We start from the raw sequence: 11,211 nt of genomic DNA, 5'->3' as shown, positions 1-11,211 counted from the left end.
GCTCCCCAACTCTCCAGTACACTTGTTTGAGCATCTATTGTGTGCCTAAAGTTGTGGTGATGCCTATTTTGGAGAAATTTCCATCCAAGCTAGGGAGAAAAGACATAGGCATCTGAAATTATTAGAGATGAAACTGAATATAGCTGCAAAACAGAAGAGAAAAATCCATGTAGGCTTGAAGTGTCAGCACATCCGATGGACGAGGCAGAATTTGAAATGAGTGTTTATGGATGCAAAAATGAGGGATAAAGATATTTGAGGGTGATGAATAGGGAAACAGGAAGTGGCAGAAATGAGAGTACCATATTGGAATAAGGGAGATGAGCAGAGGTATGTGCTGGGAACTGGTAAGAGTTGGGGTTGACCCAGGCAACCCCTGGTAGCTCTCTCTTGAGGAGGGGGCACAGTGGACCCCTCCTCTCTCAGCCACGGTGGACCAAGCCTCATTTGATGATGACTGGAGTCTTGGGGCTTCCCCAAGACCTTGATCCCAGAGATGGTGATGGTGATGAAGGCTGGAAGGCCATAAAGCCATTGGTCCCCTGATTTGAGGGCTATGCATCTCTCTGAGTATTGCAGATAATGGATCTACCCTCATAAACAAGTTAGGGATTAGAAAAGGCTTTCCTGTGGTCTCCAGACACCCCTACCCCATATTTGCTTTCCACCCTTTCAGGTCACAGTCTTTCTTGCCTATTTCTTCATAGGAGAAATATCATAGGAGAAACTCTTTGGAGCCAAAGAGTATTTTATTAATATGTCTTCAAAATTGAGACTGAGTGAAGTAGGCAATGCTTAACTCAATGAATAGCTAATGGCAGAATTTCAGATAATAGTAGAGGAGATATTAAGCTTATGTAAAGTAGTCCATTGTCTAATGGTGTCTGAAAGATGCCCGAGAGATCCCTTGCCTAAGGCCCTCTGTCATTTAGCTCTTCCATCAACTATGGAGAAGAATGATCTCTCTAAAGACATTTGGAGGAGCAGAAATGGTATCAGACTATCCGTTGGGCCTCATAAACTGTGCGTTTCTTCATGGCTTCCAACCAAAGACCAAGAAATCAAGAGAAACAGTCTTCTGCATAGTAGGAATTTATTCTAGGTAAGTGCCATTACCATATTTGGAAGACCTATTCCGTTTTATTTAACACATCTTTCTGGAATGCTCACTATGTGCTCTCTCATTTATTTGTTAGCACTTGCTTGCAAAAAAAGAGAGAGTTTTAGTGAGCAAGAGAGAGAGCTGCCTAAACAGCGATCCTCAAAACCTGAGGGGTCTGAGAAGCACTGAGGAGGCTGTTGGGAGAGCAAACTCCTGGCCCCATCGCCCAAAGGTTCTGAGTCAGTGCATCTGAGGTTAAGCGCTTGAATCAGCATTTTTAGGAAGTGACCCAGTTGATTCAATTATAGGTGATCCCTGGCCACCCTGAGAATCGTTGCACAGAACAACAACAGGATATGGAGGTCAAGAATGAGAAACCTTAAATGGAAACCAAGCAGGCTGAGGCTACATACTGCTTAACCAAGAATCACAGAGGGGATGTGTTCCTCACATTTGTGAAAGAGTCCCTCTGGAAGCTGCAAGGGAAAGCTCTGTTTACCACAGAAGCAGAGCAAAATGGCTGCAAGGACCAAGGTTGACAACACTGGAGTCGCCATGGCAACTGTAATCAGTGCTTGAGTAGAGCTGGGAAAGGTCTGGGTGAGAAAGAGGGGGTAAAGAACCTGTGCTAAAGAGAATGCTGTGTGATTTATCAAGGGCTGCTGTAGCTGTGGTAGATCGCTTCATATCCCAAACATTGGGGAAGCAATCAAAAGGACAGAAGATGAATTCCTTCCAAGAATGGCTTGCAGGTAAAGGGCTGATTCATGAAGCATTATTTGCCCTTTTGGGTTTTCTCCGGACACGCAGGCTCAGTGGCCATGGCTCACTGGCCCAGCCGCTCCGCGGCACGTGGGATCTTCCCGGACCGGGGCACGAACCCGTGTCCTCTGCATCGGCAGGTGGACTCTCAACCACTGTGCCACCAGGGAAGCCCCCCTTTTGGGTTTTTTCGATTTGTTCTCAGTATTCCTAATATTGGAGACTCAACCAACTGCTAAATGAATCAACCAAAAATAAACTCAAACACAATACTCACTTGTAAGGAATGTCAAAAACAACTCTGGTAAACGACCACCACAGATTTTTATTTAATTAAAAATATTATACATGTTGTTGCATTTTCACGGAAAATATCAAGTTAAAAAACACCAACAGTGTTAGTTTTCAGAGACCCTCGCATTCTGTTCTGCCATCTGCTGCTTTTTCCTGTCGGTGGCATTAACCATGTGTAAGGAACTGGGGCCCCCATGGAACTGGAGCTTCCTTGAGGTTCATACCCGCAAGACTCCTGAAATGAGCCATTTTCTCGACGATGATGGTGCTGTATCAAGTTAACTCAGATACCACCAGCTTTGGCTTCCTTGCAAACCAGTGGAAGGAGTTGGCATAAAAGCCCAAAGCCCATGTCAACACCAACTCAGCCCAACATGTCTGCAAGGATGAGCTATGACCTTATGCAGTTTCCAAGCCAGTTGGCAAGTGACCTTGTACTCTACCTGGTGTATTAGTGTCCTGAGTCTCTCCACAAAACTTCCCCTGAACCCATGGTGGGAAGACACTGCCATATAGTGTTTATACTCAAACTACCAGCAAATACACAAAAGCACATGTGGCCCCCATGCACAATACTATCATAAAAAATACATATTGTTACAATACAACCTTTGGAATCACTGGCTAAAATACAGCCATGTGAGTATTTTTTAAGTCTTTATGTAATTATATATTTGTTAAGAAAAATAACACAGCATAAAAATTTTACTTGAAAACATCATTTCAGCTATAAATTTCTCACAGGTAAATACAAGATGTATATAATACCATCCTCGCTCTTAATTCTTCCTTTGCTTTCTTGGGACTGTACCATTCCCTAACTTATGTCTTGACTTCACATTGTAATGCTGCATCCCAATATTGCTCCCAAGTGAGGCTTTTACTAAAATTGGATCAGATGTGACAGAACCAGCCCGGCTCTGTTTTTCTGCTCCTCCGTTTTAAATTGTAGTACGCTTAATTTGGGTTCTGCATCCTGCTTTATATTAAAGAGAGATGAATCCCCCAAAATACACAAACAAACAAAAATAGCTGGATAGCAAAAAGTTAGAATTGCCTCAGCTCTTACAAATTGGAAAATAGTCTTTTTTCTTCAGAATGGTCTCTCAATTGATGGGAATGAAATAAGGCTGAAATTGCTTTTCACATTCTGGCTCTGTGGGGGGCATTTTCACATAGACCCCTGTAGTAAGAGGGCTTCTTTTCTTTAGCTGCCAAACATTAAAAGAAACAGTAATTAGTATTGAGGAATACAGAAGCCACTTCTAACTATAATAGGATTCAACAAATATTGGGTTCCTACCCCACTGAAAAATTGATGTTCACAACATACAGAATTATAAGCCCCAGGAGATTTTCTTGATTCAGCTATTAAAATTCATTTCGGGTAAATAACTCTGTGCTATTGACTTAAGATAGAAATCATTTTCCCTGACTGGGAGATGGCAGAAAGAAACTTCAAGAAAGCTTTAGAAAGAACATACAAAATGCCTATGATAATTGATTGGGTCTTGTTTGTGAGGGGATGAGCTTGATAAGATAATAAACCTCAATTATTCTCTTTGCGAGCAGTATGTCTCATCTCTACTCCTCACATACGCTTTATTACTTTTTTTCTCGGTCCACATTAGTTCCCAGTTTTTATCACCTCAGTAAATTGAGGTCTAGTCTACTAGTTAGTGTGGCACTTTTTAGCAAATGAGGTAGAAAGAAGCTACAGCAACAGAACAGACTGAGTAGAGGTTCTTGGAATACAGTGTAGGGGTGCGGGAGGGAGAGAGGGAGGGAGTAAGGGAGTGGAAGAGAAGGGGAGGGAGAGAGGAAGGTGAGGGAGAGGTTTGTGAATGGCAAATCCAGCCTCAGGCAAAGGAGGCTGCAAGCCACTGTCAGAAATCTTGACAGAAGTCCGGATTCCATACCTCTGCTTCTTCTACAACAACTGTAGTAAGTGAAAACTGGGTTCTCATTTACTGGGCTGGAGAAGAGCGTGAGGCTTGCCAGTCGAGCAGACTGGGTAACAGGGCACCCTGGGCATGTGTTACATGGACGCCTACAGCTTAGTCAAGGAAGGCTCAAGTAGAGTCGCACAGAGCGATGCCTTCCAGGTAAAGTAGAGGGACATTAACCACCCCTGCGGTCTTCTCCAGCAGCATTTTGCCCAACCTAATGTTTCAGGGTTATTAACTTAAGTACAATTGTCATGAAGATAAAGAGCAAAACAGCTGCCCTGTGTTGTTCAGCTACTCAAAATGAAACCCTATGCAAAAGCACACAAACATTCAATGTCAAACACACTCATATAAAATATTAGTCATCCTGAAACCTCAAAGGCCGATGCCAAGGGTTCTAGTGTGTTCTTTACCACCGTCCTTCCTCGTCTTCATTTACCGCTTCATCTCAAGAAAACTCCACTCAACAGCATCATTTGGCCAGTTGTTATCACTAAAGGTACTGACCAAGGATGGTGTGTTATCGGCACGGCACTCACCATTTTGCTCAAAGAAACAGCTGTGATGAGGAAGCTGTAGAAAAACAACCCTGAACTAACTGCTACCAGGATCCAGAGGAGGAAGTCAGAATCCGGGCATGGTTCTGGATCTGCAACAGAGAACAAAGCAGAATTTCCCTGAGATGCTTTCTAAATTCTAGGGCAGTACTCCCCCCCCACCGGTGAGAGAAGGAAAAAGTTCAAGCTTCCAGACCTTGATGTCCACCCCTAATTGGAATCGCTGGACCCCCGGTAAGTCAGACTGTTGGGGCTACTTTGCCAGGAGTTTCAGATCAAAGGCCAAGGCCAAATTTCATGCTGGGTATCACTCCAGTGTGAGTGCCCCAACCTGCCGGGAGGAAACACACCTTCTCCAGCTCATTTTATTTTATAAACAGAATGCCGTTTGCCTCGCCACCCATACTGAGTAGGACTCATGCAGTAGGCCAGAGAACTCTTAAAGAGAATTCCCACAATCCTAAACATGAACGACCTGAAATCAAGGAGCAAAACTGTTTGCACACAGAGAAGAGACAGCAATGCAAAAGGCGTCGTCAGTGTTGCTCACCAATGACGTAAATTTGGGTTCCATTGCCCATGCCCACATAGTAGGGCGGTGGGTACATGAGCTCCACCTTGCAGATGTAGAGCCCGGAGTCCGTGGCCCTCAGCCCTTGGATGGTGAGGTTCACTCTGTTCCCACTGGAGGTACCAGTGCAAATGGAATCCTCCAGGAAGGTCAGCTCATCTTCCACCATGTAGGTCGCGGCGCAGACTTCATTCAGCTGGCCGCCTGCCTTCCGCAACACCGTCACCCGGACCTCGGCGGCTTTGCCTGACGACCCATATTCACAGACGAAGCTGGCAACACCCCGACTGCTGGCCAGCACCACTGCGGGCTGGGCCACGTGCACCCCTAAAGCAAGAAAACCAAAGGGAACTCAGTGAACTCATGCTCGCCCATGACAAGGTCCAGGCAAAACCCTCAGGCCGGGCAAAGTTGATCTTTGATGGCCCCCTCCAGTTTCACCTGTCAGCCTTTCTCTCCCCCCATCAACAAACCCATCACCCTCCCCTACCCCTTTCCTTCTCCACCCACCCCAGCACCCCCTCCATCTCGCCACTGTCTTCCGGTTACTCTCCATGAAGGTGCTTCCTTATTGGAAAACAGTGCCTTGAAGGCAGTTGGTTGTGGCATGAAGAACACTGATGTGACAAAGAGAAGGGCTGGCTCTACTGTGAAATAGGTGATTTGGGGAAAGCCATGCCTCCCCCGTGGACTTCATTTTTCCCTCACATGCAAAAGAGGGGATTAGATCAGATGACATCAGAGTGCCTTCCCACTCTGGTATTCTAAGGTTATGATAGAGCTGTAGGACCCATAAGAGTAGTAGGGGAAAGTTTGGAGGCTGAGGTATAGAGTCTTGCTTTATCCCTCAAAGTATACCTTAATAACCTCTACCCGCATTGATCTGGCCCTGGACCTCAATCGCCCACGAGGAGCTGAGCCTTGGCCCATGGTGCCGGCCACCCCCTTCCCTGCATTATCACCAGAGAATGAGGGATGCTGCTTGATGAAGGAAGCCACCGAGCCGAGGGCACCGGGTCATTTCCTCTGTAGGCTGAGGCAACCCTGCTGTTCACTTCTACGGGCTTCCCCTGCCACTGTCATCACCTCTTCCACCGCCCTCTCTCCTTCACTCGAACACCTTGTGTTCCTTTGTTCTTTTCCCTCTGGCTTCTACAGGAGAAGGGAGGCCAGCTCTCCATACAAAAGGGCTCACATCATCTAAAAAATAGTGGCTTCATGACAAATTACTTTCCTGTAACTAACTGGACCCCTCTCTAGTCAATCAATCACAAAAGTGACACTCAAAACTTGGATTGAACGATGACACTCATTCTGTTCAAACCCTTTCATGCCTTATATACCACTGATTACAAAAACAAATAACTTTCACTGTCTCCGTTATCTGATCCCAGCTTACCACTCCAATCTGAGCTTCCAGGACACCTCTTCCTGTGTGTAAATCACTTTATTCTGAAAACATTAGTCCTTTCCCCCAAGCACCTGTAGTAGGCAACCTGTGTCCTCAGAAGAGAGAACAATATGGCAGCAGCCATTAACCATTGCCATGGTTAATCCAGCAGCCCTGGTTGGCTAGACAGTAGTTTTCTTTCCCAACCCTCATTTCTGTCTATCAGAGATGCCCTCTGAGCATCCTTTGTACTATTATAACTCCACCGCAGTACTTAATCAAATTCAGCCCTGTATTAAAGGTTTTTTGTGCATTAATCATTATATCCTGCCCATTTGTTGTGTTGACTCTAAGATTAAAGAAGACCAAGTTTCCTGCCCTCCCGCGAGGCAAGCTCCCAATTATCACCACTAAATCTGGTTACACAATTTTCCAATATCCACCATGGGAGGATCCCAGTTACAGGTAGAGATAAATTTTCTTAAAAGTAAATTTGATTATTTCCCTGATATTTAACTTTACATGTTCAAAACATGTAAAATAAGAAAATGTGTATGAATATTTCTTATACAGTAAAAATTAATAATCAAATATCTTTTGAGCACCTACTTTGTATAGACCACTTGGTTTTTCAACCGAGAAGCTCTAGAGGGAGAGAAGGTTGAAATTCACCTTCTGGTAAAACGGTCACCATTTCATACCATTGTAACAGACCAGGTATCAACCTCTAAAGAGCTTTATTTCATCTGAAAACTGGGGAATCTGCACCTAAGGTCCAGAGATAAGTCAGGCGGCAATTAAGTGTCTTATGCCAAACAGACCTATGGCTCTTTCTTTCTTTCATTCTTTTGTTCTTTCTTTCTTCCTTTCTTTTTTTCATTTTGTTTGTTTGTTTGTTTTACTACGTCAAATTGCTTTCATTTTTTAAAATAATTAGCTAACTATAGAGTTGATTAAGAGGACCTTAAAACCCTGCATTGAGTAAAGAATGCTGAAAGTTTAAACAAGCAGGCTAATCCGTTTATAAAAGTGAATCAGAGGACCTTAAAACCTTGAATTGGGTAGGAAAGAAACTTCCCATAATTTGTCTAAATCAGTGCTCTTCAAAAAGGGAATTTTTTTTTTACATCTTTATTGGAGTATAATTGCTTTACAACGGTGTGCTAGCTTCTGCTTTATAACAAAGTGAATCAGTTATACATATACATATGTTCCCATATCTCTTCCCTCTTGCATCTCCCTCCCTCCCACCCTCCCTATCCCACCCCTCTAGGTGGTAACAAAGCACCGAGCTGATTTCCCTGTGCTATGCAGCTGCTTCCCACTAGCTATCTATTTTATGTTTGGTAGTGTATATATGTCCATGCCACTCTCTCACTTTGTCCCAGCTTACCCTTCCCCCTCCCCATATCCTCAAGTCCGTTCTCTAGTAGGTCTGTGTCTTTATTCCCATCTTACCCCTAGGTTCTTCATGACATATTTTTTTTCTTAAATTCCATATATATGTGTTAGCATACAGTATTTGTCTTTCTCTTTCTGACTTAAGATGTGGCACACATATACAATGGAATATTACTCAGCCATAAAAAGAAATGAAATTGAGCTATTTGTAATGAGGTGGATGGACCTAGATAGAGTCTGTCATCCAGAGTGAAGTAAGTCAGAAAAAGGGAAATCTTGAGCTAACCCTGATTCTAAGCCCAAATGGATTTAGGATGGTGGGTATCTTTGCTCTCTTAAATCACTTAACTTTGCAGTATTTTCTTCTCATCTTATAGAAGTGTCTGAAATTGCTCATGTCTCCCAGACCAACTCACACGTATTCATTAAGCTCCCACTCCATGCCCAGCAAACTGCTAAGAGCTGTGTCTCTGCTGATTTGCTGCTGTCAGCTGTCCCCTGCCTGCCTTGGAATACAGAGCTGCCCACGCCAGGAGATTGGAGTCTCACCTTTAGCTTCTGGATTTGCTATAAATCACTGCCCTTGACTGCTAAAAGGAATGAAACCCAGGTGGGAGAAACACCTCCTCCACCTCCATGCTCCAATAGCCTCACTCACCTTTAGAGAAAACGGGGATGAAGAGAAGAGAAAACAGGGCAGTACAGGGCCAGGTCCTAGAAGCCAGGTCCAGCCGAGCCCCATGACTCTGGAAGCCAAAGCAAGCCATGGTTTTATGGGAGCAGTGTTCAGGTCTTCAGGAAGCAGAGCGAAAACTTTCAGGATCCTGAAGCTTTGAAATGTGTTTGAACCCACACAGAATCAAGGACTTTATATAGCAGGCTTTGATCCCAGGTATGTACTACACATGTGCGCACACAGAAGGCACCTGAATTTCTAGCCTTTTTGTTTTGGTTTTACGAGAAAGGAAGCCGTGGGTTTAGCTGTTACGTCGAAAAGATAACCTCAAATACTCAAAGTAAAACTGAACAAAACAAGCCAATCCATGGATGGAAAATGCACTCAATTTGAAACTGAAGCTTCTTGTTCATTTTGAGGATAAGTGGAGACTTGGAGAATTTCCTGGAGTGCAGGAGTCCCCATAAGTCCCAGTTTTATCCAATTGTCTAGGAATATTTTACGACCCAATTTATTTCATTGATACGCCCCCCTGCCTACCCCACAAAACTGCTAAGTTGCTGGCTCTCTGAGCCCTTGTGCTAAAGACAGAATTAGTCTGGGCATCATTAATAAAGGCTTTGCATTCCACCTGTGAGGCACCATCTTTGGCATGCTTTGCAAATCAGAGTTTATTTCTCCTGGCTCCATTTAAGATTTTCGTTAGGAGAAAATACCAAAATCACAAGAACTAAATTGATCTGCCTCTGGTTTTGCAGATGAGGAAAGAATTCTGGTGCTCTTGAAAGCCTTAACTCAACAAAGACAAAACAGAATTGAAGAAGAAAAAGTCAATGAAAAAGACCCAAGAAATTCAAACCTTCCATCAGAGGATAGACTCTTTTTTCCTAATGGGAAGTTTTCAAGCAGAAAACCCAAGGACTGAGGTGAAATATGACTGAAGTTCTTAAATTTATGAAAGTCGCAGACAGAGCAAATGTTCATCCTCTAAGAAAATACTAAGCACCAGAGACTACCCCACTCTTAAAACTGAGGACTTTTCTTATATTTCAATGATGAAAGACACATTTATTGAGAGCCTATGATATGCCAGAAATTGTGTGTGTGTAGGACTGAATGACGACAAAACAAAAATGTAGTCAATGCCTCAAAGGACTTCCAGAAGACCTACACACGAGCAGACAGTATGGTGTTTGCTTCCTGCAGCCCTTCATGGTTTCCCTCGCCCAGACTCCTCAGCACAGCAAAGGAGGCTGTGTAGAGTACGGGCCTGATGCCTCTCTTCTTAGACTATCTTCCAGCATCCCCTCACATGCCCCCTTCCTCTGCTCGTCATCTCTCCAACACACCTCTTTCAGGTTTCATCAGCTTAACCAACACTGTTCCTACTGCCTTCTCCCTCCCATTATCTTGTTTTATCCTCCAGCTGTTAGCTAAGGTGCCACCTCTTTCCTGACCTGCCTCTTTCCCATACTCCTCAAACTCCTTATGTAAACCTTCAAACCCCACCTGAAATGCCAGCAGGCAGTAACAACTTAAAGGACGCTTACTAAGGGCCACATCCAGATACAAAAGTGAAAAATGTATGTTCCTAATCTTGAGAGGAAGTCACAGCAGCCACAAGGCAGACATTTAAACCCACGATCATGAAATTGTGGATAAATGCTGAAGGTGAAGTATTGCTGAAGCCATAAAGGGGCAGAAGCCGTTGGTTCGGCCTGTGGAAGTCAGAAAGCGCTTCTCAGAGAAGTAAATGCTGAACTTGTCGTTAAGGACAAGGGGCAAGAGGCGGGTATTCAGACCAGAAAAACAGCGTGTGCCAGACTAGAAAGGGCGTAAAGCATTCATTACAGCCAGAGAACAAGCCTGGTATGGGGCTCACCAGTACGTGGAAGACTAGGTTCTTAGTCTTCAATGCACCATGAGGAGCAAATAGGCATGATTAAGGGCACATTTTAGGGAGATTCCCCGGCACAGGAGAAGGGGTGGTGAGGATGAGTTCAAGGAGGAAGAAGATATAAAACCAGGAAAACCAGGAAGGAGACTATTGCAATACCACGGGCAACCAGGAATTGGCAAACTGTTTTCTGTTAAGGGTTAGGCCGTAAATATATTGGGCTTTGCAGGCCAGACAGAGTGGTCTCTGTTGCCACTACTCAACGCTGCTGTGGTAAGGTGGAAGCAATCACAAAAAATATGTAAGTGAATGGGCATGACGGTGTTCCAATAACACCTTATTTTTAATGTCAATCATACCTCAATAAAAAAAAAAATTATTTACAAAAACAGGTGGAGGCTGGATTTGGCCTCCCGGCCATAGTTTGCCAACTCCAGGTCTAAACTAAGGCAATGACAGCAGTGGTGACAAGGTCCCTAAGGGGGCTAATCCTCAAGCAGTGAGTGGATGGAGGAGTTTAGGGTGACACCAGATTTATGGCTTGGTGCTGCCAGGAATTGTTCAAATGTTTGTCAAGTTTTATCTGATTTAAGTCTCCAAACCATCCTACAA

At 44.1% G+C, this 11,211-nt stretch overlaps 1 protein-coding gene across 2 annotated transcripts; it reads right to left on the bottom strand.

The window, feature by feature from the left end:
- Positions 1-2,231: 2,231 nt before the first annotated feature.
- Positions 2,232-8,891, bottom strand: CTLA4 (cytotoxic T-lymphocyte associated protein 4). Of its 2 annotated transcripts, XM_024738335.1 has the most exons (4): positions 8,685-8,891; positions 5,215-5,562; positions 4,647-4,756; positions 2,232-3,369 (listed from the first exon to the last, which is right to left on the bottom strand). In XM_024738335.1, the coding sequence occupies exons 1-4, from the start codon at positions 8,791-8,793 to the stop codon at positions 3,265-3,267; spliced, it is 672 nt and encodes a 223-aa protein (XP_024594103.1). In that variant the 5' UTR covers positions 8,794-8,891; the 3' UTR covers positions 2,232-3,264. The 2 variants fall into 2 exon arrangements, with proteins under 2 accessions (XP_024594103.1, XP_024594104.1); XM_024738336.1 differs by lacking the exon at positions 4,647-4,756.
- Positions 8,892-11,211: the final 2,320 nt, after the last annotated feature.

This window comes from Neophocaena asiaeorientalis, unplaced genomic scaffold (assembly GCF_003031525.2).
Source record: "Neophocaena asiaeorientalis asiaeorientalis breed wild unplaced genomic scaffold, Neophocaena_asiaeorientalis_V1.1 scaffold258, whole genome shotgun sequence".
In the NCBI taxonomy this organism is placed as follows: Eukaryota; Metazoa; Chordata; class Mammalia; order Artiodactyla; family Phocoenidae; genus Neophocaena; species Neophocaena asiaeorientalis.
This window is presented reverse-complemented; position numbering and strand designations above follow the sequence as displayed.